Source organism: Syngnathus floridae, chromosome 13, assembly GCF_059516105.1.
Source record: "Syngnathus floridae isolate MCC-2025c chromosome 13, RoL_Sflo_1.0, whole genome shotgun sequence".
NCBI classification, from domain to species: domain Eukaryota; kingdom Metazoa; phylum Chordata; class Actinopteri; order Syngnathiformes; family Syngnathidae; genus Syngnathus; species Syngnathus floridae.
Window position 1 is genome coordinate 8,575,911 of NC_142425.1, and position 25,966 is coordinate 8,601,876.

At 41.0% G+C, this 25,966-nt stretch overlaps 1 protein-coding gene, 1 long non-coding RNA gene and 3 other non-coding genes across 25 annotated transcripts; all 5 read left to right on the forward strand.

The window, feature by feature from the left end:
• The first annotated feature begins 185 nt into the window (after window positions 1–185).
• osbpl9 (oxysterol binding protein-like 9) lies at window positions 186–17,335 on the forward strand. 8 transcript variants are annotated; one of them, XM_088393797.1, is made up of 25 exons: window positions 186–343; window positions 1,232–1,282; window positions 3,138–3,218; window positions 3,328–3,406; window positions 6,844–6,917; window positions 9,832–9,927; window positions 10,418–10,465; window positions 10,650–10,679; window positions 10,773–10,823; window positions 11,149–11,187; window positions 13,077–13,170; window positions 14,248–14,352; window positions 14,421–14,580; window positions 14,659–14,789; window positions 14,864–14,982; window positions 15,106–15,191; window positions 15,345–15,525; window positions 15,599–15,707; window positions 15,875–15,985; window positions 16,059–16,122; window positions 16,199–16,339; window positions 16,417–16,495; window positions 16,650–16,741; window positions 16,838–16,973; window positions 17,059–17,335. In XM_088393797.1, the coding sequence occupies exons 1-25, from the start codon at window positions 233–235 to the stop codon at window positions 17,131–17,133; spliced, it is 2,343 nt and encodes a 780-aa protein (XP_088249923.1). In that variant the 5' UTR covers window positions 186–232; the 3' UTR covers window positions 17,134–17,335. The 8 variants fall into 8 exon arrangements, with proteins under 8 accessions (XP_088249923.1, XP_088249924.1, XP_088249925.1 ...); XM_088393798.1 differs by having other exon boundaries at window positions 14,677–14,789; XM_088393801.1 differs by lacking the exon at window positions 186–343 and adding an exon at window positions 645–849.
• A 1,175-nt stretch (window positions 17,336–18,510) lies between these two features.
• On the forward strand, window positions 18,511–25,965 carry LOC148388496 (uncharacterized). 14 transcript variants are annotated; one of them, XR_015862049.1, is made up of 25 exons: window positions 18,515–18,584; window positions 19,042–19,082; window positions 19,256–19,296; window positions 19,688–19,724; window positions 19,909–19,931; window positions 20,147–20,191; window positions 20,574–20,622; window positions 20,787–20,838; window positions 21,024–21,122; window positions 21,316–21,420; window positions 21,614–21,718; window positions 21,913–22,017; window positions 22,217–22,321; window positions 22,516–22,626; window positions 22,832–22,935; window positions 23,130–23,240; window positions 23,438–23,541; window positions 23,737–23,847; window positions 24,042–24,152; window positions 24,359–24,472; window positions 24,666–24,776; window positions 24,970–25,030; window positions 25,265–25,369; window positions 25,576–25,686; window positions 25,879–25,965. It is a non-coding gene; the product is annotated as an uncharacterized LOC148388496 (long non-coding RNA). The 14 variants fall into 14 exon arrangements; XR_015862048.1 differs by having other exon boundaries at window positions 18,516–18,584; window positions 25,576–25,965; XR_015862053.1 differs by lacking the exon at window positions 25,265–25,369 and having other exon boundaries at window positions 18,516–18,584.
• LOC148388497 (small nucleolar RNA SNORD75) lies at window positions 19,127–19,188 on the forward strand. Its single transcript, XR_015862397.1, has one exon. It is a non-coding gene; the product is annotated as a small nucleolar RNA SNORD75 (small nucleolar RNA).
• LOC148388498 (small nucleolar RNA SNORD79) lies at window positions 19,760–19,843 on the forward strand. Its single transcript, XR_015862355.1, has one exon. It is a non-coding gene; the product is annotated as a small nucleolar RNA SNORD79 (small nucleolar RNA).
• LOC148388499 (small nucleolar RNA snR60/Z15/Z230/Z193/J17) lies at window positions 19,970–20,049 on the forward strand. The gene has a single exon (XR_015862396.1). It is a non-coding gene; the product is annotated as a small nucleolar RNA snR60/Z15/Z230/Z193/J17 (small nucleolar RNA).
• Window position 25,966: the final 1 nt, after the last annotated feature.

Consider the following 25,966-nt stretch of genomic DNA (forward strand, 5'->3'; position numbering starts at 1 on the left):
GTCTTTTCATGCCAGTTGCTCAATATCAAATATCAATATTTATTATGGGCAGATTTTTTATATTATTTTAATCAAACACTTATTTTACAAATATACTTTAGGAACTCGTGTTTCAATAAAAGTACCATCGCACAAAATTAAAATTAGATTAACTTTATTGCTCCGAACGGCGGTTTATCGTGACGTCACTGCACAGCATATCCGACTCCTCCCAGTCGACGGTATTGTAAAGATGGCGTCTATCATGGAGGGGCCACTGAGCAAGTGGACTAACGTTATGAAAGGTTGGCAGTACCGCTGGTTTGTGTTGGACTACAACGCTGGCCTACTGTCTTACTACACGGTACGTCTGTTCTCTCCGGTTTGTAACCCTGAAGCGTTCAGCTGGGGTGGTAGAAGTTGTCGCTGGCTGTGATGACGGCCTTTGGTGTTTGTCAGGAGTTGGGGAGTCTCGGGGACCAACAGGCGAGTCTGCTCGGTGACGAATTGTCACATGGACCAATCACGAGGCTCTATGAAATCCGACCGACCAATCCGATGGCAGTATTTCATCCATATTTCCGGTTAGCTACATTGTTAGCAAAAGCATAAATCGAAAACATCTTCAACACCTACGCGACCTAGTAGCGGATAATCGGGTGTTTTGGTCTTCAGCGAGGCAGAATTGTGTTAATTGTCATGCACCTTTTGTTGATGTGTGACAGTACTAAGATAACTAGTTGACTGTAGATGAGAGACAGTAGGAGTCGGTAGCTAACGTTACTTTAGTTAGTTTAGTAGAAATAGCGTGACAATGGTAAACATTACCAGCTGCCACTTCATAACAAGCTCCAATTATCCCTATGTGTGGTATGTAAATGTTATTTTAAAGTAGTAATCATTTAGGAGCATGCTTGTTGGAAGAGCTGGTATTCAGTGGAATTCTTACGTTGTGAAATTAAACAATATAAATTAACCATGTTATTTGTGTATGCTGTGGTGCATGATGCAGCTAATCCCATCAATAAATACTTAACTTTTCCCTCCTACAAGTTCTGTCATGCCAACAATCATGCAGAATTCATGAAGAGCTCAAATTGTTCACAGAGCAAAATTGTTTGCGGTTGCAGTTCTGCACGCACCACCCCTATTTAAAATCCAGTTTAGCTTGGAATTCAGCCTCGAGGAATTGTTATGCATGGATTATGGTTGCCCTGTCTTGTAAATAAAGGCTTGTTCTGTTTGTTTTCAGTCAAAGGACAAGATGATGCGAGGATCCAGAAGAGGCTGTGTGCGACTTCGGGTAGGTTTTGCTAAGTGAATGGCATCATTGAATGAAGACATCACAGTTTCAGCCAAACAAGTGCTCTTAAAATTTTGGGGCAAAACATTTCAGACATATTTCATAAGCTAAAGTGTTAGATTAATGTTGTATTTATAGACATGACATCAGTCAAGCAAGGGTAAGGTTACCATGAGGCAGTCACAGGCATAATACATATTTAATAATTTTTCTAATTAAAGCAATTTTTTCTTTATTTCATGTGCCCGCCCCCTATTTGTCTCCTTCGAGTCTCTGTAGCAAAAAAATAGCATCGAGCCATATCGCCCTTGTGTACCCATGTAATATAATTAAAGATTAGTAGACCTATGATTATACCAAAAACTTACGTTGATAAGATAGAAAAATATTTTAGCCTATTATTGAAATTAATGGTGGGTTTTTAAAGTGAATATTGAAAAATCTAAGCATTCTAAACTGTCATTAAGATTATATTATGCTTTTTGATAATTCACCACGAGATGGCAGCAGAGTTTGCCAACTCCCAAAACTGTTACATTGAGGGAGTGATTCAACATGCATTCCAGCATGTTGAGATATGCACTATGACAGTCAAATAGGATACACAAATTCCCAACAGTTCTATCATTGCAAAACACAGATGTCAACTTGCTTGACAGGAGTGAGCCTGTCACATATCAGACCAAAATAGAACATATAATAATAATAATCTACGCTTCTCTGCACATTTCGTGCCAATTTAGAGAAGACAGTCTCGTCTTTATACAGTTATTGCTTTTATTCGCTAAGACTGAAGGCTTCGATGAGCTATTTTTGTCTGCCGCGCTGTCTCACAAGTCACAGGCACATCCAACAACATAAGCAAATCCTCGACGTGAAAGAGGTCACGGTTCAAAGTACTACATTATTACCCTTCAATAAATAATTAACCAAGACAAACACTCGAGTCATTTATTGATTAGAATTTATGATTTGGTCCTTCATAGTTCGGAACATTGCGTATTTTAGTAAGTCAATATTATTCCATTCCTATACGTGAGGCAACAATTTTTACATTTATGAAGTAATTCATGTTTTGCTTTATTTCTGACGGTGTTCAGTCTTTTGTTACCATATTGTTATTTGTTTACCTCCTCTGTAAATGCTACTACCTTTTATATTTAAATTATAACTAGGTTAATGTGCGTTTAAAGCTATGTTTTGGTGTATTTCTATAACTAGACAAGGGCTAGATGATCATGGTAAAAATAAAAATCACAATTTTGACTCCTCAGAACAACAAAGGTGATTCGGCACCCCAAAAAAATAATATAATTTTATTGACTCCAAAAAACACCCATGAGGTCATATTATCGCCAATTTGACAATATTGAGCTTAACTTGACTCACCTGTTTTCTCATATTTATATTTTAATAATGTGTATTTTTTTTAATCTCGCAAATGCTGATTCTGACTTGAAAGCGAACAACTTGACAGTGATCCAATTAAAATTCCTGAAAGTTGTACGAGAGTCTAACGGTTTCTTAAGGCCACGCCTGCTACCAAGTTTTATGGTGGACATCTGCAGTAGTTATTTGCTTGGTAGCAAACATACTAAAACGTCATATCCGCCCCTCCAAAGTTATCCATGTGTGGCCCCTTCCTCGGTTTGTGCACGAAGCAGCTGTGAGTCACACACTCAGTTAGCTTGCCAGCAGTCTTGTTCCTCTGCAGTCCTTTTAATCTGTTGGCCGCCTGTCCCTTGTGTGTCGGTTCCTCTCCTCCCCTTCCCCGCCTCTCTTCCTCCTCCTCTTCTTTCCAAAACCCCACCTCCTCCTCTTCATACCTTTTTCCCCTCTCTCCTTTCCTCCAAAGTGCTATGCTCATGTGTTTGTGAGGGAGAAAGATACGGCAGAAGGAGATGAGCCATTTGAAGGTGTTGAGATTGGAGAAAAGGTAATTTCGAAAGGAAAGGGAAGGGAAGCGTCTGTGTCTGTGTGTGTCTTTCTCTCTCTCTCTCCCACCTCTCGCTCGCTCACACTGACGCTCGCTTTCCTCTCGCCAGGGCGCTGTGATCGGCATTGATGACGAGGACGACAGCACTTTCACCATCACAGTGGACCAGAAGACTTTCCATTTCCAAGGTGAGCTGACTATATTAATTTGCCTGTCTTTCTTTTCGTGTTTTTCCATCCACGGCTGGCTTTCTCTGTGGTCTCTCTTCCTCCCGGAGCTGCTGTTCATTTGCTCGCTTGCCCCATCAGTCTCTCTCTCACCCCCCCAACTCTTTCCGTCCCCCCCCCCGTCTTATTAAAGACTTGGGTCAGTCTCGTCTAATGCCAGGAAACGTACGCAGCCAAAGTGTGCTGTGAGCGATTTTGAAGCTTTTCTCCCGCCCGAAGGAGCATCACCTCACCAAGTTGGACGAGCGAGATTTGTTTCGCTGCCCCGCCGCATAGATTCCGGGAAGAGCAAACAAGGAATCTGTTTTCCTCAGCACTCCTGACTGCCACGAAGATTGCTGCCTGCGTGCGTTGCAGCTGCGCCTCTGGGAATAATAATGGAATACTGCTGAGCTGGAAGCTGAGCTCAGGTCTCTGTTGGCTGCCGCCACGCACCGTCCTTCACTCGAAGCCTGCCGCAGCTGGCATCGTAACGACCGCTCCGTCCGACCATAGCGACGGGATTGGCTCCCAGCAACGGCATCATCACGCCGCCGCCGCCAGCATTTCTCGAGCCAGCACACCGCAGGGACTTTTGTCTTACATCACCCCGCCAGGTTTTGAGCTAGCAGCAGTCCCCGTTTCCTTTGCATCTGTTCTGCTGTCCATTTTTCATCTCACCGCCTAAATTAGCCTCACCCCACCCTCCCATTTCATCACCGGCAGTCACGTCCATGGGCCCCCCGCCCCTCTCACCTCCTCCATGCCCTCTCCCATGTCTGTGTTCCGAAGCTGTATGCTGTGGTTCTACAAACGGAAGGGTAAGGAGAAAACCCACACCTGGCTCGGTCCACATGCATGTCAACAAGTCCAGGCGAAAAGACGGAGAGGAGAGGGTGGTGATGAATTCTCGCCAAGGATTTACAGTTCAGGTGGAGCAGTGTGCCCTGTGTCGCTTGGGCGTATTGGTTTTGTGACTGCGGTTCAAGCTAGATTGTTTAGTCAGGTGTTAGAAAAAGGGCTATGTGCAGTCTAACACGTTCACCTATTGTTGACTCATTGTGAAAGTATGACTATGCTATCACTTTTGCTTTATTAGGTTGAGACATTTTTTAAGGCTGACATAATCGTGCACAACTATGTTTAAAGTCATTGAAGGATAACTCCTGACAGAATCTTAAAGGGGAAGTCAAGTCAAATTTTTTTTTTTTTTGACATCTTCCATGTTGTCCCACAAGTCGAAACATGGTATTCTGTTTAATGTTACATTAGTGGAATATAAATTAAGTAGAAAAATCCATCTTTTTTTATCCACTTCAGGGAGAGGCCATTTTGCCACTTGCTGTCGGATGAAAATGACATCACAGTGGCTCAGATAACATGTAATGTTAGCAAGTTGAGCAAATCGGAATAAAAACAAGTGGATTTTGCTGTGAAATAAATATCCCACCAATGCAATCTTAATCAGAATGCCATGCATTGAACATATTTTTATTTTACTTGCCCTCTTCTACCTAGTCCAACATCCGGTTACGATGATGGCTGATGAGTTGTCCGACCTGAGACTAAGCCATCCCTTGTCCTGCTGGAGGAATAAGTGGAAAATGAGCACAAGATATGTGCTGAACATTAGACAGGCTTTTAGCTTGGTGATGCAATGATGCACAGGATGTTGTGCCGAGGAGATTCCTCTGTCGCGGTAAAATGATCTGGGTCTGAGGAGGATGGATTGTCAGACTTTTTGGATCTCTGCTAGTATAACTTATATGGCTGCAAGGGCTTTTCCTTACATTTATGAATCTCTGTGTTGCTCTTACTATTTTTGTTTGGGATTAAAACACGATTCCTCCAACGGGACGGTCTAGGTTATAAGCAGAAGTGTAGTTGTTATTCAGCCGCTGTGCCAGCTTCGATTGTGTCTCCGTCTCTACTGTGCTTTTATTTAGAGGAGCATCCATTATTAATCAGACGCTCTCTACTGGCGGTGTCTGAGTTACCTGAGAGCCTTTTAGCATCCCCTTTTTCCTCCACTCTCATTCACCTCCTCTTATCTCCCGTCACTATCCTTCCTGTCTTTCACTTTTGTCAGCAGCAAGAAAACCCCTTATGGCTGTTCCATTCCTTGCCTTGACGTGACCCACATAGGCTCCATTTTCAATCATCTCCCCTCCCCAAAGCATTTTGTCTGGTAGTTGGCCGATTACCCATGAGCAATTCAACCCAAAGGGGACACATTTGTATTCCCCCCAAAATGCTGCAATGTCATTGCACCACATTTGGTTTGCCGTCCCCCCCTGGAGTATGCACGCAAACATCAGCTGGTGGAAAGATGGAGGTGTGAGGAAAGAAAAGGGCGGCATGAATAATTCAGATGCATTTTGGACAGACAGAGGACAGCAGATGCTAAGCATATGAAACGAAAATGATTCTCCTCAATACTTTGACCTCTTCAAAATCCCTCCCTTGCTATTAAGACAGGATTTATTTTGCTTGTAAAACTTAAAGTAGCAGAATTTATACACTGGTTTGATTCTCGTCTCTTTTCGTTGCATCAAAAATTGCTGTGGCGCTAGCTCCATCGCAAGAGGAGCTAAATAACATTGGCCTCGGTCACCTCTTCGTCTGGAGAGTCTATTAGGCTTGAGGGCAAAGTCAGCCAGGGCTGTTCTGAGCCTGGGCTGTCTCAGAGCTGCTCAGTTTGGCTTAACTCATCCATCTATTTGTTGCTGCTCAGCTGTCTTCATGTTATTGCTGTTTATGTCAAATTTATTAATTACTACAACCCTAGGTCAGCTACAGGACACATCTCTAAATTCATAGCTTTCGTAATGACCGATATATTTTTTTAGGTTATGGATACGATTAATGTTAAAATGAGTATTATTGATTTTTTTTTTCAAAATTAGTATTAAAACTAATACTCAGTTATTCAAAACAATCATCTTAGTCTATTGCATAGCATTGCTCATTGATTACTTTATTCATAATCAACTTTTGCTGCCGGGCAAGCTGAGCTACGCTTGTTAATTTCCTGAGCCCGAAGCAACTGTGATGTCATTTTCAGTTTACAACAAGTGGCAAAACAAAAGCGTGGTTATCTGATGAATTTAAAATTATGTGTGAAGCACTGCACGTGTCTCTGACGCCACAAGTCATGCATGTTATGGTCTGTTTTGGGTCACTGTTCAATGTCGGTCTGTTTGAGGGCGGTGTGTGTGTGTGTGTGTGTGTGTGTGTGTGCCTGTGTAGGTTTGTGTCTTGCTCTATTTCACCCAACATTTCAAACAGGTGACATCACAGAAATGAAACGCCGTCCTATAAAACATTTAATTATCTTCTCTTCTCAAGTGTGTATGCTGCTGATGTGTCTATGTAAGAAATATGGCTCACTGGGTGTGTCTGTATGCTTGCGCCCTCAGCCCGAGATGCCGACGAGCGAGAGAAGTGGATCCACGCCTTAGAGGGAACGATCTTGCGGCACACCCAACTCCGGGTAGGAAACCGTTTGAGCGTGTGTTTGCATTTGTCTGTGACTGCATGTTTTTAATCTTTTCAGCTCTGTGTAAATAAAACACATTTAGCTGTGGGGCATCTTTCTGTTTTAGTTTATGTGAATTCAAATATCTTATTTCACCCTGTTTGCTTTTGGGAATGAATTGATGTGCAGCTTTGTTTGCACAACATTGGGGTTTATCGCTCGTGACACTTTGGTATTTTAAGCAATCGTATATATTTTTTTTTAACTAACATTTTTTTTTGTTCCATCATAATTGTTTAAACGCTTCAATATTAATGTCTCCCTTTTATTTATTTAACTTGATTTGCTCACCGCCACCACCACTCTGAGGCAAATCCTGCTGATGAGCTAAGTGCATTGCTCAGTACACACACACACACACACACACACGCACAGACTTAACACGCTGCTGTGGTCGTATCACGTGACCCTCTCTTTCCAATCTGAGATTTGCTTGCCGGCTCAACCAAACATCTTCCCCAGCTGCCTCGGCCAATGAGAGCAGCCATTTGCCGATACTTGACCCTGTCAGCTTTTGCTGCTGCTTTCGTGTGTTTTCTCCACTGCCCACGAGAAAGGAAGTTTGCCTTTCCTGCCAGGGGAGGGGTCCTGGATTAACTTGGCTGTCTGCCTCATACGAAACGCCCTGTCCATAGGAGATAAGACGGGATCAACTCCGGCTGTCCGGCTAACTTGCTCCAAAGGTTGCTGAGCGGGATGTTGTCATACTGCGGTGGAGCCCAAGAATAGTGTTTGTTGTTCCTTTAAGAAAAAAAAAGAGGAGGAGGAGGCAAGAGTGAGACAGAAGGCTAACTTGGACCAGAGCTCCGTTGGCTGTCGGAAGAAGGAAATGACGAAGATGCAGAGGAAAGAGTCTGTATCGGGTTTTAATGGCCTGATGGACAAGATGTGCGTCGTTTAATTCAGCATGTCTATTGGAGGGCGGAATACTGTAAGTAAAACGCAACGACGGCGCTGCATCACACAAAAATTTCAACAGCTGCAGTCCGCTGTTGAGACAAACAACGTGGAAAGACAAATACAAAAGGGGGAGGGTCTAAAAGTAGTGTTGTTTGTCTAGTCTGGTGTTGTGAGACTTTGACTGCGTAGTGACACTTTTTAAACTCCTTTTAAATATTTCCAATCTGAAAAAAGTGGGAGTGTAGGGGGTTATTTTAAGAAAGAGAAGATGGGGAGCATGTGACGTGTCTGCAAAATGTTGTTCACAATGTAAAAACAGCAGCTTTGTAACTGTCGACTTACTAGTGACCTAACTTTTGTAGATACTCTGGAAAATAAAGATCTTAAATAGTCAAAAAATCAATCGCACACGTTTGTATTGCTCAACAAAATTATTGCGCAATGTGGATTAAGTACAACACTTTATATTATAACTGTGACTGATGCATTTAATCACCTAAAATGACCCCCGTAGTGATTATTTACCTTTATTTTTGTTCAGGCTCCCGGGCAGCCACCTACATTGTCCCGTCATGAGGACAGTGAAAGCACCTTTGACCCCTTTGAGGAAGTTTGGTCAGTTAGCAGCAGGCTTGATGGAAGCTGAGCTAGCACAAACATTGTTCTCTATACAGAGAGTGCACTTTTTATTTTTAAATAGATTACAAGGGCGGCGTTTGGCTGCTCATGGCTTTTCTACACGTCCCCTTAAGATGCACTTTAGCAGGAGGAAAAAGCCGTGCAACTCCACGACACACCAGCGTTGAACCTCACAACAAAATCAGAGCACGGGTATCGTCCGCAAAGGTTTGATTACATGATTGGATTGTATGCGAGTGCCGCTCTGCATTGTGGCTGCTCAGCAGACTCAACAGCTGCTGTGTTATTCTTCCTGCCAAACGGTCTGCCCGTCTGTTAATATGTTTTCTCTGTTGAGTTTTTTTTTTTTTTAAGGAAGTCTGTGCATATTCAACTGCACTTTTTGGGTCAGCCGTGTTTTCTGGTTATAGTATAACTTCCAAAGACCAGCACAATCTGTTTAGTGAAGCTGGTTAATTTATAAATTGTTTTCAAGGGTGAAAAATAATGTAAAACTGTATTTATTTACTAACATTTAAATATGCTTAACTAGATAACAGCAAAAAAGGGAACAACATAGTGAAACCGAAATAAAGTAACACATTAGCTACATGTTCAGTAAAATTAATTTGTGCATATAATTGCTGTTGAATTAATTCATTCGGACGACTGAGCAGCCAGGCAGTAAGTTTCCTGCTCTGGTTCTGTGGTTATCATCACATTTCCTTTCTGGTGGTTGTGGCTAAGCTTGACGTCCCTCGTGATATGCTAACATCTTGCGTGATGTCACGCGTGATGATGGATTAATCTCCTTTTGTTTTTTCGGCATATTTTCCTAGACCACTTTGCTTGCACTCCAAATGTCTGCCACGTTGGCATTGGAAGTTCTGCTGTGATTGGAGGAAGGCCAGACAGATGACCCAGTACATCCCCCTCTACCATTAGTCTAGTAATGACCTTATAATGCGCATCATGTAATTAAATTGTCCCTAACTGGATTGCTCTGTGCCTGGATTAAGTCCATTTTTAATCAAGCTACAATTATGTGCAGCACGGGTGATTTACGCACACACTATCAGCTTTCCTGTCTTGGTTGCGTTGATTTGTTTTATGAATGCACTGATCCCAGACACTGTTGGCCTTTTGTAGAAGCAAGGCTGAAAACAATAGTGGAAGATTTTCCTCCAACTGTTGATGTTTTCGTCTGCCATGATGTGAATTTACAAAAGCCTTCATGGTCAGGACGTATAACACACTGTTTGTTTTACTGTGCAAACACAACATCATGGTAGACTTTAGGTTGGGTTGTACTAATGATCTTTATTTCAATTCTTTTTATCCCCAATCACAGGAGGCACAGACAGAATTTGTACCGAGTGTCCAAGATTTTGACAGAAAACTTGCTGAAGCTGATGCCTATCTACAGATTCTGATCGACCAGTTAAAGGTAGAAAGCCGTGTTGACTCGCTACCAAACGTTTTGTCTTGAGTCAAATCGTTCAAAAACCAAAGCGATATTCCCCATAAGAAATCATTTGAATTCAATTAATCCATCCACACAAAGAAAAAACGTAACAAAATGGACATTTTTGTAGTGCCCAACTATAGTTTAATTTACAGAAAACACTGTTTGAAAATACAAATGACTAATGAAGGTGACAAAGAAAGTGTTTTTAACGTCTAAACTACAAAATGAGGGAGCGATGAGCCATTTATGAACTTTAAAAATAAAGATAAATGACACAGTGTCCTGATTTTAATTATGACCGCGGCTCATAATCTCGATCAAGATAAAGTTGTTTGCATTTTACAGGCTTCAAAGTCTGGAATAGTATAGGCATTTAAATTGAAAACCTATTGCTGTCGCAAACCGCACGGTTTGTTGCAGTACCACAAAAAGCAGCCTTTTCTCATTGTGATTTCTCCTTTTTCCGCAGCTTTTTGATGAGAAGATTAAGGACTGCAAAGAGGATGAATCTCGCAGGGTGAGTACGAGCAACTTTTTTTTTGTCTGGCCATCAGAGACCTGGCGAAAATTACACAGGAAACAATTTCACCGATAATATACAGAAAAGAAAATGTTCATTCGAGAAAGCCTAATGTAATATTTGTTTCCTGTAGTTTCCTAATGTCGAATTTTACAGCATTACACCTTTTTTTGTTTTTCAGAAAATTGAAAATTTGAAGGAGACTACTTGTGTAAGTCCAACCTTAACACACTTTCCTTCCTGCATTTCAGTTCCTGCTTACTGATTTCCTTGCTATGCTGGCTTTTTTGTTTTTTTCTTTCAGAGTATGGTAGAGTCCATCAAGCACTGTATTGTTCTGCTGCAAATTGCCAAGGTAAGCGTGATATTTTTGCCCGCGTCCTTTTCGTGTTGCTGCTTGGGTGTGACATTTGCTCGGAATCATCATGTGACCACGTCTGTTTATATTTCTGGGGTAGTTCCCAGTTTAGGTTGCTGCTTGGGTCAGCGGTCAACGAGGAGTAATCATTTCATCACGTCTGCCTTTTAAACACGAGGGGAAAAAAAAACAATGATCAAAATTCCATCTACTTATTATGAACGCTAATGTGATGTGATGAAAGGATTCCTACATGTGGCAAGTTGCTATATGACATGACATCTACATCAGTAGTCTAACATTGTCTTCTTAAAATTTTAAGGACCAAAGTAACGAACAGCAACACGCAAACGGACTAATAGTAAGTTTTGACATTCTCTGTCCATGACAAGGGTTGAAATCAAATCAACTGCTAACTTTCTTTTTCCCCTACTTCATTCACCACATTGTAGGAGAGGAGAGTTATACAACGAAATCTCTTAATGCATGTCGTCGTCATTATGGAGATTTATTTCTATCTCAATTTCTTTCCTCACATCTGCCACTATTTCCTCTTGATCTTTTGGAACAATATCCTGATTTTTATCTTTGATTCAGTCTTTATAATTACTGGTTGGGAACTATTTCCTAGTGTGTTTTGTTTGTCAGAAAAAAGTGCGTCGTATGCTCAGAACATGTTTTCATGCATTGTGTGCGAGAATGCTGCATTGCACTTGGGTCAACAAATGCACCATCGACCCATATTGACCCACCCGGGCACTAATAGTTAGGCGGCCAACCTCGGAGTTAGTGCAAATGCAGGTGTCGTCCGCACTTACTGTATTATATAATTAGCATCTATAACTTGCATACTAGCAGGGAGGTGAAACTTTAATATCTGATTTTATTCACTCTTGATATATTACATAATTAGCATTTTCTATAACTGAAACATTAGCAGCAAGGTAAACTTTTATTTTTAGTTTAACTTTATCCACCCACCCCCGATTCATATCAAATAAAGCTTATGGATGTGCAATCCGCCCGTAACACAAGCCCGAAACATTTTTACGAAGCATTCGCTGCTCCCAATAACGATTGCGTACTGCCTAATAAATTCTGCCTGTATCTTGGGCCGACAGTGCACAGGCCCCCGCATTGCTCTTATAGCTGCACTTAATCTCCAAGACATTACGCACAGTACAGTATTAGAGATAAATCTAGATGAGTATGGTTTTTTCTGCATAAGCTAGTGCTGAATATACTTCTACGGCTTTAAAACCATTTCGCCGTCTGTGACATCTGCAGCGCATGTGCACATATGGTCGATCACATTTCTTTGCACCCTATCTTTAAAATACTTGAAACGCCCTCAGGGGGGTTCATTGATCTTCTCCCAGTGTTTATCTTTCATATCCATGTATGTGTGTGACTGTTTGTCAAGCTAACTACCTTATTTTGCCTTTCGATACAAACCAGTCTTTGCTCTCTACGGCCGGCCACTTTGCTCATGGCTCCTCAGTCCTGCTTTGTGGTGCCAGACTTTTTTTCTGTAATTGGCTGTTATTAGTTGTCATGGCTTCACTTTTATAGAGGCGTTGCACAACAGGAAGGTTAGGGGAGTAGACAAAATCGTTTCAACCTCGCCGTCACGGCTTTTATTGGCTCTTAATAGTCTGAGCGTATTATGGAACGTCATATTGTTTTATTGCCGTTTTTAGCAAGTACTTATATATCATGATGTCACTGCTAAATTACAGTATAGCAGACAACTGTGAAACAAATGGTGAAAAATGTTGATAATAGACACCCATAACTATATTAACTTATCATATTATTAGCAGAATGGCTCGAAATGATATCATTTCCTGTACTTTTGTTGTTTCAAGTTCAAAAGGCACTGTCAATTATTCTTCTAAAGCTACTGCTGTTTGCATATTGATCAGACTCATGAAATCTGTTCATGTCTGTCATTCTGAGAAGTAGAGCGTGAGGAAATTGATATCCACACTTGCGGGTGGGCTGAGGGGGGGTACTTGTGTCTACCGATCATCAAGGGTGAAAGATATTGTTTCAGCGAAATTAGCATGCAGGCATGTGCGGTCATAGATATTATCGACCCGTTAGGAGTACACCAGAATATGCGGTGTATCGATCATCTATATGTTCATGAACATTTTGAGTGAGGAACAGCGGTACCATTAGTGATTGTTGCTGACGTGGTGCACGTCTGTACTTGATGGCATTGATGACCAGTCTATTTCCCCTTAGAGCACCATCAACCCCGTGGATGGGATCTACCAGCCGCCTCTGGACACTCCTGTAGCCAACACCACGATGCCAACACAGACCACTCTCCCCACAGGTAGCTGCAGGTCATGTTTGCTTACCCAACTTCTCCCGATGCTCACAATCCTCTGATTTATTCTTGAAAGATTAAAGATGACGTAAAAACGTCTATGTATGCCAAACCAAATAAATATGCTAAATGTTTTCAGAAAAAAAACTAACATTCCCTCCAATCACTTTGCAGTTGTATAAAATTAATCAGCAAAAGAGCTTTTAAGGTTACTCAAGGAGCCATCACAATAATGCTGATTCTGGACAAAAAATACAATAGAAATAAGAGGATGACATAAAAAAAATATATGATGAAATGCGTTTTAAGTGCTTTGGTCTCCCACCATTGCTTTAAATGCCAATGAGCTTAATATTGTGAAGAATCATTAACAGGTTTTCTCTGATCCTTATTAATAAAGCAACTAAACAATATCGTGTTAAATTGCAAGCTACAGCGCTTCGTTGGATGTGTCACTTCGTCAGTTTTGAATTACGTCCGGTGACGTTTGCTGGTTTCAATCAACCCGCAACATGTCACACAGTGGCCGTTCAACCGCTTTTTATTCCACGCGTCATTTCTGGGGGAGTTTTGAAGTGAAACTCCCGTTGACTCTACGCTGTTTGTCTGGCGTCATTCCGCGATACTTTTAACACCCTCGTCCTTAAAATGTATCCAAATAGAAAACACGTCAATTTAAATGAGCTTTTACCAAACTTTTTTTGCGGTTATCTGAAACGGGCGTGTAAACAAACTCCGGGGCTAATGGAGGTTGTGTATTCGGAGATGAGACAACAGCGCCCCCTTGTGTTCGATCAGCTCTCTCTTTCCCACTACACTTTTTATATGGACACCTGAAACAAGGTCCAACATGGGAAGCGGCGTCTGCGTCTCCATAGGTGTTTTACATTTTGAAATTTGAAATTTTTAGTCCGATAAGTGTGAACAGAATGCCGTTAATCTATCAACTTTAAATTGGACCATTGTTAATTCAATCCTCATAGACTGCAAAGCCTTTATATGTGACCAATTCATCATAAAAGCTTCTTGGAAGCTATAATGTGTACTTTCCTCTTCCCCTCTTTTTTTGTTTTGGTTCCAAAGATGCTTCTCAGGTGTGTAAATCAGACCAGCGACCTTCAACGTTACCTGTTGGTCCTGTAGTCACTGTGATGGGCAGTTTGCAGACCCCTACACCCAATAGCACAGGTGAAACTCTTCGTTTCCGTTTTGTTGTCTGTAACCTGCATGCTAATAGTTGACCTCCTTTACATCAGGGAGCGGCCCCTCAGGCCCCAACAGCGGCGTCACCTCTCCATCTCTCATCCCCATCCCCTCACACTCGGTGCCGGACTTCTCGTATTCCTCCAGCGAGGATGAGTTTTACGACGCGGACGAGTTCTACCAGAGCACCACTTCCCCCAAACACTGTTTGAAGTGAGTCGCTGCTACTAATTCGTGTCACGCTAATGTGAGATATTCTACTTATCTTCCGCCTCGATTCTCCCAACGTTGGCGTCCCGATGCCCTCAGTCCCTCAGGACCCCCGGCTGCCTCGTCCCTTAATAATGAAGAAACAGCATTGAAGAGACCAGACACAACAGAATCCCTCAACTCCACTATGTCAAACGGGACCACAGAACCAGGTGAAATAGCAAAAATTCGGTTTGAATTTTATTATTTTTAGGCAGCCGCTTGATAAAGAGACTGTTGCGCTCAGATCCGTTCGACAGCCACGACGACCGCGACGATGATGGGGAGGGCGAGTCGGTAGAGGAGCACAAAAGTGTCATCATGCACCTGCTCTCGCAAGTCCGTCTAGGGATGGATCTCACCAAGGTAACGTTGCCGCTTCCTCTTCTTTGCCCATCCCTGCTGTGAGCTTTTTAACTCACCACTAACATCAGCGGGCTGTTTGGGTTTGGTTCTGAGTCGTGGTTTGTTTCCATCCTAATCCCCCAGGTGGTCCTGCCTACCTTCATCCTAGAAAGGAGATCTTTGTTAGAAATGTATGCTGACTTCTTTGCACATCCAGACTTATTTGTCAGGTAACAGTCCTTTAACTCTCCCATAGCTGTTGTGATTGCTCTAAACAGGACGGAATGGTGCCGTTTAAATTGTCTTCCATCGTGAATGCAGTTGTGGTTTTTTTGGGGGGGTTTTCTGCATGCAATTTAACGTAATCCTCTGATTTCCCGCAGTATCGCCGAGCAGGCGGATCCCCGTGAGCGCATGGTTCACGTGGTCAAATGGTACCTGTCCGCTTTCCACGCGGGCAGGAAAGGCTCAGTGGCCAAGAAGCCTTACAACCCCATCCTGGGAGAGGTCTTCTTCTGTCACTGGGATCTGCCTTGCAAAACTGAGGAGCCCTCTGCCCCTGTGGTTAGCTCCGCCCCCTCGCTCTCTGCTTGAGGCTCGTATACGGTCTGTGTCATGTGGCTTCTTCTGTTTTCAGACATCTTCTCCTGCTCCTGTGCAGGACACACTATCAGATGGTCCAGTTCCATGGTCTTCACCCAACAATGTGTCTTTTGTGGCGGAGCAGGTCTCTCATCACCCACCCAGTGAGTGATTGTCTTCAGTGGGACATCATCTAATGATCTTCAACATAGGAAATATTAGAATTATTTGCATCATCATTTTCAACACTTGTTAGAGAAAACAATTATTTATCTTTTTTTTTATCCTGAGTTCCCAAATTTTTAAAGCGCTTTGTCTTTTTTTTCGTCAGTTTCTGCATTCTACGCAGAATGTTTAAGTAAGAAGATCCAGTTCAATGCTCACATCTGGACCAAGTCTAAGTTCCTCGGCATGTCCATCGGGGTTTATAATATTGGACAAGGTACTTTTCATACACTTGATTGATCGTTGATGATGTCACGTCAAGTGTTGAGTTGATGACGTTCTCCTTTCAGGCTGCGTTTCCTGTTTAGAACACGATGAACATTACATCCTCAACTTCCCCAACGGATACGGCAGGTGCGCGCTTTGCCGGATCTCCGCGTCGGCCCGTGTCGTCGGCCAACGTTTGACCGACCGCCGCTGTTTTGTGCAGGTCCATTTTGACTGTACCCTGGGTGGAGCTGGGTGGGGAATGCAACATCTCATGCTCCAAATCAGGCTACAGCGCCAACATCGTGTTCCACACCAAACCCTTCTACGGCGGCAAGAAGCATAGAATCACGGCAGAGATTTTGTAAGAAAAAAAAATCCTCAAGATTTTACCTCCTGGCTCTTTCATAACCTCATAACTTTGTCGATGGTTGTTTGCAGTGCACCGAATGATAAGAAGTCTTTCTGCTCCATTGAAGGCGAATGGAATGGAGTGATGTTTGCCAAGTGGCCCACAGGAGTGAGTTCTCCCTCAGGCTTTTTCTTCTTCCAAGTTTTCACACTTTTGTTTGTACATCTTTCAACTCAAAGCTACAAAAAAAAAATTGCAAGAGGGTTTTGTACATGTATTTATTATCCGGATGACAAGCAAGATTACATGAAATGTGTTGCAGGAGAACACACCATTCATTGACACTAAGAGAATGGGCATCATGAAGAAGAAAGTCAGGAAGCTGGAAGACCAGCTACCGTATGAATCCCGAAGGTGAGACGTTTCACCCTTTTTGGCGGTCCTCTACGTTGCAGAACTTGGGAAGGAAAAAAAACAAATAATGACTCACTTCTTCCTCCCACCCGACAGACTTTGGAGAGACGTGACCCTCAACCTGAAGCTCAAAGACATCGACGCCGCCACGGAAGCCAAACATCGGCTGGAGGAGAAGCAGAGGGTGGAAGCCAGGGAGAGGAAAGAGAACGAGCAACAGTGGGAGACCAGGGTGAGCCCGGCGGACATTTTAACCTTTTAACCATTTAGCGATGAGCTTTTGATGACAATGACTTTCCTTGTGTGTGTGTCTGCAGCTATTCCACGAGGACGGCGAGTGCTGGGTGTACGACGAGCCGCTATTAAAGAGACTAGCTTCTCCTCGACCCTGAGAGGAGCGACGCGCGTACACCCCCTCCGACCCCCTCGCACTACTTGCTCTAAGATTGAACGCACACTGCAGAGTCTTTATAAGAACTCTTTAGCAAAGACCACTTGTTCGCCGAGCCAAGGGCTGACTGACCGCCGATGGCATTGTGTACGCAGCTTTGTAAAACCATGGAAATGTATGAAATTAAAACGGAAAGCACCTCAGATGTATCGAGACAATTTGTAACGCTTGACTCCTTAATAGAGCGGCCCCGGTTCACAGCCAGGCCACTCGCTCCCTTCATCGAGGGCGTTGAAATCGAATAACAAGCTTTTCATGTAAAACCGAGCTTGACATCTCAGGGAATCCGGTGACCGAAGAAAGAAAGTCCCCTCCAGGAGTCTGGCAGCCTTATGATGATGATGATAATGAGGATGATGATGACGATGATGATGATGATGATGATGATGATGATGATGATGGATGGTGGTGGTGGATTGGTTGAACCTTAACTACGCGGAGAAGATATTTCTCTGCTTGCCTGCAACTCATTATAACTGTTTATATATAGATATACATATGATGCATATATTCTTTTTTATTTTTCTTTCTGGCAATAGTGTACAATATTTGATCATAATGAAACTTTTAAGGAAGTATCCAATGGTCATGTTTGATGTTCTGCTCTCATTTCAAATTAGTTTGGTCCTTTTTTTTTCATTGTAGGACACAGTTAAGATCCACACAAGCCATAGCATCTGAACACGCTGGTATAAATATATTTATGCAATCTAAAGTATCAGCGATGTTTGCTGAAGATGAAAGTGCATAGAGCAATCCTATGAATATGTTTCTATGTAACCTGGAGGCATTTATGAACAAATGATTGTGGCTTTTTTTTAATAGTGCTGCTACAGTTCATTTAGCTTTTTTTTTTTTTGCCACCCAAGTTGTGATCAACACAGGGATCATATTCCACTCTACATGTCAATTTTTCTTTTCCTGAGATAGTATTTTAGTTACAGTGAAGTAGACGATGGATCAAAATGCAATGGATGAGATATAATAATAAATTCCACCTGAAAATACTAAAGAACATCAAATGTAGTAATCTTGTGTCCAAGACTATTTGCGATAAGGGTTAATTCACCACAATTTAGCAAATGCGGATATGTGCAACTCATAAAAGTTAAGGGTTATTGACATTTTGGTGCACTATAGCATGAACTTAATTTGAGCTCTAAATTTTTGAAAATTCAATTCAATCATGCCGTTCAAATTTTTCCATTAGTCTTTGCGGCATCAAATTAGATTATGTGGGGAAATAAAAGTTGCAAGTCACGCCGCCGTTATTTTCCCATCAGCCCCCGCGGTCTGCCGCAAGGGCTCATGGGAAATGTGAGTATAAATTGATCCTCCGCCCTCTGCACGGTCTCATTCCTCCGCTTCACTTGGTTGAGGCACATCTGCCTGGTGAGTAGATTCACTGACCCTTCGAAAATACTTTGGTGTCTTCAGTTTAGTATCTTTCTCATGATTCTTAATCGTTCTTTTCTTCATCATCAGGACTATTAAATTTGGAATAATTATCTAATGTTGGTTTTAAGTGGTACACTTAGCAAGGCCTGCACCATGTGCCTTAAGAAAATGTAACCTTGCCGGCGCCATTTTTTTTTTTTTATCGTAGATCAAGCCATCAACTCTTAAATATTAGTTGGTTTTCCCTCGTCCTAATGCTGTATGATGATAACTTGTTGGTAGGGACATCAGAATGAATGTGAAGAAACGCCAACTATCCTGACAGCGTGGGCGACACGTGCGATACGACGCTAGCTCGTTTTAGCCATTTTGCTAAAGCTAGCCTGTATTCAAAGTCTATTTCCTATCTAATTTCCTTTTAACTTTTCTCCCCCTATTTCCTTTTTTTCAGTTTGACGGCTCTCAAAATGCCGGAAGCTACTAATATAAAGCGTAAGTTGACTTTTTCCTCCTTTAACTCCCATTTGACCGCCCTAAACCCATGATGATCCAAGAGTAGTGGACAGAAGTGATTTCTGACTATCTTTGGTCTGAGATTTAAATGTCTCATTACAAAATTAAAAGTATGAATTGCCTTACCATAGTTTGGTTTGCTTTATTTTTAGGTGTATGGAGGCCACGTCAAAGACTTGAGTCTTTTAAGATGGTCAGTACATATATTTCTTTTAGTTTTATGCTTCTCTAAGGTGGGCTATGTGAATCAAATTACAATAGATTGCTGCGCACGAAAAGATTTTTTTCTATTTTTAATCCTTTAAAAAGGATATTACATAGCTGCATAAATGCAGCAAATATTGATTCATTACAATGGGTGATGTCTTGTGATCTTCAATCAGATGCACATAAGCAACACCGCAGAGAAGCATTACATTTTTTGTTGCCATGATGACATGTATTTGCTACTCTTGACAAGATGAATGACGACAAAAACCAACCCACCAAATTGATAATCTGAGGCACTGCCAATTGAGTCCTTTAAAGTTGGTGTGAGAGAATTATGTCCGCTAATCATTTTTTTTTTTTTTTTTTACCTGCAGATTCATTTTGTGCTAGAATCAGCTACCTGACTGAGAGGTAAAACTCAATTAGTTTTTTCTGTGTGTTAAAATAACTGTCAATGATGATTTGGAAAAAAAAACAATGGGAATCTCTCTGAAAAATAGTGAAAGAGTTCAATTTTATCTGATGCAGTGTTTTAGTCAACTACTTTTCCTGCCATCTTCTTCCCAGTTCTGAAAGTCTTTTCGTTTAATTGCAGGCATTTTCCTGGCTTGTATGCAGGTAATATTTTGACATTTTTATTTGACCTTTCAAGTGGGAGACTACAGTGATGATTGCATAGTTCAGCAGATACTCTGTGAAGAATAAATCTGTCTTTCGCTCCTATCTGATGTTGTCTCACGGCCTCGAGCTTAAACTCCCTAGAATAAATTAGCTTAGTCTTTTGCACGTATCTGATATGTGGAACAAATGTATATTCGTTTCTTGAATTATAGATGTCTGCCGATCCACTGTATGCTGGAATCAGCTACTTGATAGAGGTAAAACTGATTTATATTATCTTTTTGTGTAAAGAAAACTGTCACTGATGAGTTAAAGGCTTTTAAATGTGGGGGACATGAACCAAAATGAAATAATTCTATTAGCGCTGATGCAGTGTTTTAGTCAGCTGTCAATCTGTTTCCGAGTAAAAATAACTACTGTTAGCGCTCCTCCCTCTGTCAAAGGAAACAGTGAAAGTAAATTTTGGTCACCCAAGGACAATCCTTGTTGTGAATGCAGCCAGTCGGGTGTGATGAGTATGAATCAGGTCTCTGATCTAGTTGATGAGTTCAACATATCTCTGACCCAGATGGGGAAAAAGATTCATGTGATGTCATGATTTAAAGAAATGGAACGTTCTAATTCATTCTTGTGATGCAGATTGCTGAGAGAAGTCAGCTTGTCGACATCAGGCAACGGAAAACATGAGGCAAGTTAAAAGGTGGACTAGTATTTCTTCTCAGCTGACCTGTGATGATAAAAACATTGCTGACAATTAAGTCATGGAGTAGTTTAGCTCTAGCTGAAAGGTCATTCTTATTCATGGCATTTTGGAATATTTGTTTACTTTGGCTGACTGTTTTTCTCTCTTAGGAGGTGAACTTACCCCTCAAGTAGATGCCCTCATGCAGCAATTGAGTCAAAGGTAAGGAAGTAACTTCTCCTTTATAGAATTGTATGGCTGTCAAGGGTTCAGTGATGTCTCAAATGTCTGACCTGAATTAAAATGTGGATTAACATGTTTTGCTGAGTGGCCCCTCTTTTATGCTCTAAGAAAAACCAACACTAACATGTATTTAAAATGGTTTTCTTTTCCCTACTTGTCTGCAGGTTACCTGTGGGCACTTGCTGAATGGGCTAAAGAAACTGTTTACCTTCAGCCGCCCCTCCTGTCTGCAGCATATCTGAAAGGGTTGCTTTTTGAAGTTGGTACGTTTCTTTTCAAAATTGGTCACTAAATTGAAAAAATAAGATGCGGGCCACATGGATGATGTAAAATTCTGCCAAATGATTTAGGATTATAAACTAAATGTTCCTTTTCTGACTCCGTGGCCAGCCAAAGCTGATATTTTTGTGAGTGTTCTTGCATGGTGATAATTAATGTTTTTATGTATTCCCATAGGTACAAAGAGGAAGTGTACACTTGCTGAATGAGCAAAGCTTGGTTCTCCTTCAGCCACCACCCCTTTGTCTGCAGCATTGCTGAAAGGGTTGAATTTTGAAGCTGGTACGTTTCTTTACAAAATTGGTCACTAAATTGAAAAAATAAGATGCGGGCCACATGGATGATGTAAAATTCTGCCAAATGATTTAGGATTATAAACTAAATGTTCCTTTTCTGACTCCGTGGCCAGCAAAAGCTGATATTTTTGTGAGTGTTCTTGCATGGTGATAATTAATGTTTTTATGTATTCCCATAGGTACAAAGAGGAAGTGTACACTTGCTGAATGAGCAAAGCTTGGTTCTCCTTCAGCCACCACCCCTTTGTCTGCAGCATTGCTGAAAGGGTTGAATTTTGAAGCTGGTACGTTTCTTTACAAAATTGGTCACTAAATTGAAAAAATAAGATACGGGCCACATGGATGATGAAAACATTCTGCCAAATGAAGTATGATTATAAAAAATGTTCCTATTTGCTGACTCAGTGGCCAGCAAAAGCTGTTATTTTTGTGAAGGTTCTTGCATGGCTCTACCTTTTTTTTTTTTGTATTTCCATAGGTACAAAGGAAGTGAACACTTGCTGAATGGGCAAAAGAAGCTTGATTTGGCTTTTCTTGAGGCGGCTTGTCTGCAGCATAGCTGAGAAAGTTGCTTTTGGAGTTGGTACGTTTCTTTACAAAATTGGTCACTAAATTGAAAAAATAAGATACGGGCCACATGGATGATGAAAACATTCTGCCAAATGAAGTATGATTATAAAAAAAATGTTCCTATTTGCTGACTCAGTGGCCAGCAAAAGCTGTTATTTTTGTGAAGGTTCTTGCATGGCTCTACCTTCTTTTTTTTTTTTGTATTTCCATAGGTACAAAGGAAGTGAACACTTGCTGAATGGGCAAAAGAAGCTTGATTTGGCTTTTCTTGAGGCGGCTTGTCTGCAGCATAGCTGAGAAAGTTGCTTTTGGACTTGGTACGTTTCTTTACAAAATTGGTCACTAAATTGAAAAAATAAGATACAGGCCACATGGATGATGAAAACATTCTGCCAAATGAAGTATGATTATAAAAAAATGTTCCTATTTGCTGACTCAGTGGCCAGCAAAAGCTGTTATTTTTGTGAAGGTTCTTGCATGGCTCTACCTTTTTTTTTTTGTATTTCCATAGGTACAAAGAGGAAGTGTACACTTGCTGAATGGGCAAAAGAAGCTTGATTTGGCTTTTCTTGAGGCGGCTTCTTGTCTGCAGCATCGCTGAAAGGGTTGCTTTTTGAACTTGGTACGTTTCTTTACAAAATTGGTCACTAAATTGAAAAAATAAGATAACGGGCCACATGGATGATGAAAAAAATTCTGCCAAATGAATTATGATTATAAAAAATGTTCCTAGTTTCTGACTCTGGCCAGCAAAAGCTGTTATTTTTGTGAAGGTTCTTGCATGGCACTACCTTTCTTTTTTTTTTTTTTTTTTTGTATTTCCATAGGTGCAAAGAGGAAGTGTACACTTGCTGAATGAGCAAAGCTTGGTTTCCCTTCAGCCACCACCCCTTGTCTGCAGCATAGCTGAAAGGGTTGCTTTTTGAAGCTGGTATGTTTCTTTTCGAAATTGGTCACTAAATTGAAAAAATAAGATGCGGGCCACATGGATGATGCAAAATTCTGCCAGATGATTTAGGATTATAATAAACAAAGTCCCGATTTTCTGACTCCGTGGCCAGAAAAAGCGGTTATTTTTGTGAAAGTTCTTGCATGGCACTACCTTTTTTTCTTGTATTTCCATAGGTACAAAGAGGAAGTGTACACTTGCTGAATGGGCAAAACAAGCTTGATTTGGCTTCTTTTGAGGCGGCTTCTTGTCTGCAACATAGCTGAAAGGGTTGCTTTTTGAACTCGGTACGTTTCTTTACAAAATTGGTCACTAAATTGAAAAAAATAAGATATGAGCCACATTGATGATGAAAAAATTCTGCCAAATGATTTATGATTATAAAAAATGTTCCTAGTTTCTGACTCCGTGGCCAGCAAAAGCTGTTATTTTTGTGAAGGTTCTTGCATGGCACTACCTTTTTTTTTTTTTTGTATTTCCATAGGTGCAAAGAGGAAGTGTACACTTGCTGAATGAGCAAAGCTTGGTTTCCCTTCAGCCACCACCCCTTGTCTGCAGCATAGCTGAAAGGGTTGCTTTTTGAAGCTGGTATGTTTCTTTTCGAAATTGGTCACTAAATTGAAAAAAATAAGATGCGGGCCACATGGATGATGTAAAATTCTGCCAGATGATTTAGGATTATAATAAACAAAGTCCTGATTTTCTGACTCCGTGGCCAGAAAAAGCTGTGATTTTTGTGAAGGTTCTTGCATGGCTCTACCTTTTTTTCTTGTATTTCCATAGGTACAAAGAGGAAGTGTACACTTGCTGAATGGGCAAAAGAAGCTTGATTTGGCTTTTCTTGAGGCGGCTTCTTGTCTGCAGCATCGCTGAAAGGGTTGCTTTTTGAACTTGGTACGTTTCTTTACAAAATTGGTCACTAAATTGAAAAAATACGATAGGGGCCACATGGATGATGTAAAATTCTGCCAGATGATTTAGGATTATAATAAACAAAGTCCCGATTTTCTGACTCCGTGGCCAGCAAAAGCTGTGATTTTTGTGAAGGTTCTTGCATGGCTCTACCTTTTTTTCTTGTATTTCCATAGGTACAAAGAGGAAGTGTACACTTGCTGAATGGGCAAAAGAAGCTTGATTTGGCTTTTCTTGAGGCGGCTTCTTGTCTGCAGCATAGCTGAAAGGGTTGCTTTTTGAACTTGGTACGTTTCTTTACAAAATTGGTCACCAAATTGAAAAAATAAGATACGGGCCACATGGATGATGAAAAAATTCTGCCAAATGATTTATGATTATTAAAAAATGTTCCTATTTCCTGACTCCGTGGCCAGCAAAAGCTGTTATTTTTGTGATTTTTGTGAAGGTTCTTGCATGGCTCTACCTTTTTTTTTTTTTTGTATTTCCATAGGTACAAAGAGGAGGAAGTGAACACTTGCTGAATGGGCAAAAGAAGCTTAATTTGGCTTTTCTTGAGGTGGCTTCTTGTCTGCAGCATAGCTGAAAGGGTTGCTTTTTGAACTTGGTACGTTTCTTTACAAAATTGGTCACTAAATTGAAAAAATACGATAGGGGCCACATGGATGATGAAAAAATTCTGCCAAATGATTTATGATTATAAAAAAATGTTCCTATTTCCTGACTCTGTGGCCAGCAAAAGCTGTTATTTTTGTGAAGGTTCTTGCATGGCTCTACTTTTTTTTTTTGTATTTCCATAGGTACAAAGAGGAAGTGAACACTTGCTGAATGGGCAAAAGAAGCTTAATTTGGCTTTTCTTGAGGTGGCTTCTTGTCTGCAGCATAGCTGAAAGGGTTGCTTTTTGAACTTGGTACGTTTCTTTACAAAATTGGTAACTAAATTGAAAAAATACGATAGGGGCCACATGGATGATGAAAAAATTCTGCCAAATGATTTATGATTATAAAAAATGTTCCTATTTCCTGACTCCGTGGCCAGCAAAAGCTGTTATTTTTGTGAAGGTTCTTGCATGGCTCTACCTTTTTTTTCTTGTATTTCCATAGGTACAAAGAGGAAGTGTACACTTGCTTTCAGCATCGCTGAAAGGGTTGCTTTTTGAAGTTGGTACGTTTCTTTACAAAATTGGTCACTAAATTGAAAAAATAAGATACGGGCCACATGGATGATGAAAAAATTCTGCCAAATGATTTATGATTATAAAAAATGTTCCTAGTTTCTGACTCCGTGGCCAGCAAAAGCTGTTATTTTTGTGATTTTTTTTTTTTTTTTTTTTTTTTTTTTTTTTTTTTTTTTGAAGGTTCTTGCATGGCTCTACCTTTTTTTCTTGTATTTCCACAGGTACAAAGAGGAAGTGTACACTTGCTGAATGGGCGAAAGAAGCTTGATTTGGCTATTGAGGCGGCTTGTCTGCAGCATCGCTGAAAGGGTTGCTTTTTGAACTTGGTACGTTTCTTTACAAAATTGGTCACTAAATTGAAAAAATACGATAGGGGCCACATGGATGATGTAAAATTCTGCCAGATGATTTAGGATTATAATAAACAAAGTCCCGATTTTCTGACTCCGTGGCCAGCAAAAGCTGTTATTTTTGTGATTTTTATTTGTGAAGGTTCTTGCATGGCTCTACCTTTTTTCTTGTATTTCCATAGGTACAAAGAGGAAGTGTACACTTGCTGAATGGGCAAAAGAAGCTTGATTTGGCTTTTCTTGAGGCGGCTTCTTGTCTGCAGCATAGCTGAAAGGGTTGCCTTTTGAACTTGGTACGTTTCTTTACAAAATTGGTCACTAAATTTAAAAAAGATACGGGCAACATGGATGATGAAAGATGATTCTGCCGAATGATTCATGATTATAATAAACAAAGTTCCTATTTTCTGACTCCGTGGCCAGCAAAAGCTGTTATTTTTGTGAAGGTTCTTGCATGGCACTACCTTTTTTTTGTATTTCCATAGGTACAAAGAGGAAGTGAACACTTGCTGAATGGAATGAAGAAAACTTGATTTGTTTGTTCAATGAATAAAGTTGTGCTATAACGCTAAT

What these genes read in the sequence shown, in the direction of transcription:
- osbpl9 (XM_088393797.1), top strand. Translation starts at nt 233, where the DNA reads ATGGCGTCTATCATGGAGGGGCCACTGAGCAAGTGGACTAACGTTATG. An exon ending in AAACGGGACCACAGAACCAG is followed by an intron (nt 14,790 to 14,863) that starts GTGAAATAGCAA and finishes TGTTGCGCTCAG; the next exon opens with ATCCGTTCGACAGCCACGAC. An exon ending in CATCCAGACTTATTTGTCAG is followed by an intron (nt 15,192 to 15,344) that starts GTAACAGTCCTT and finishes GATTTCCCGCAG; the next exon opens with TATCGCCGAGCAGGCGGATC.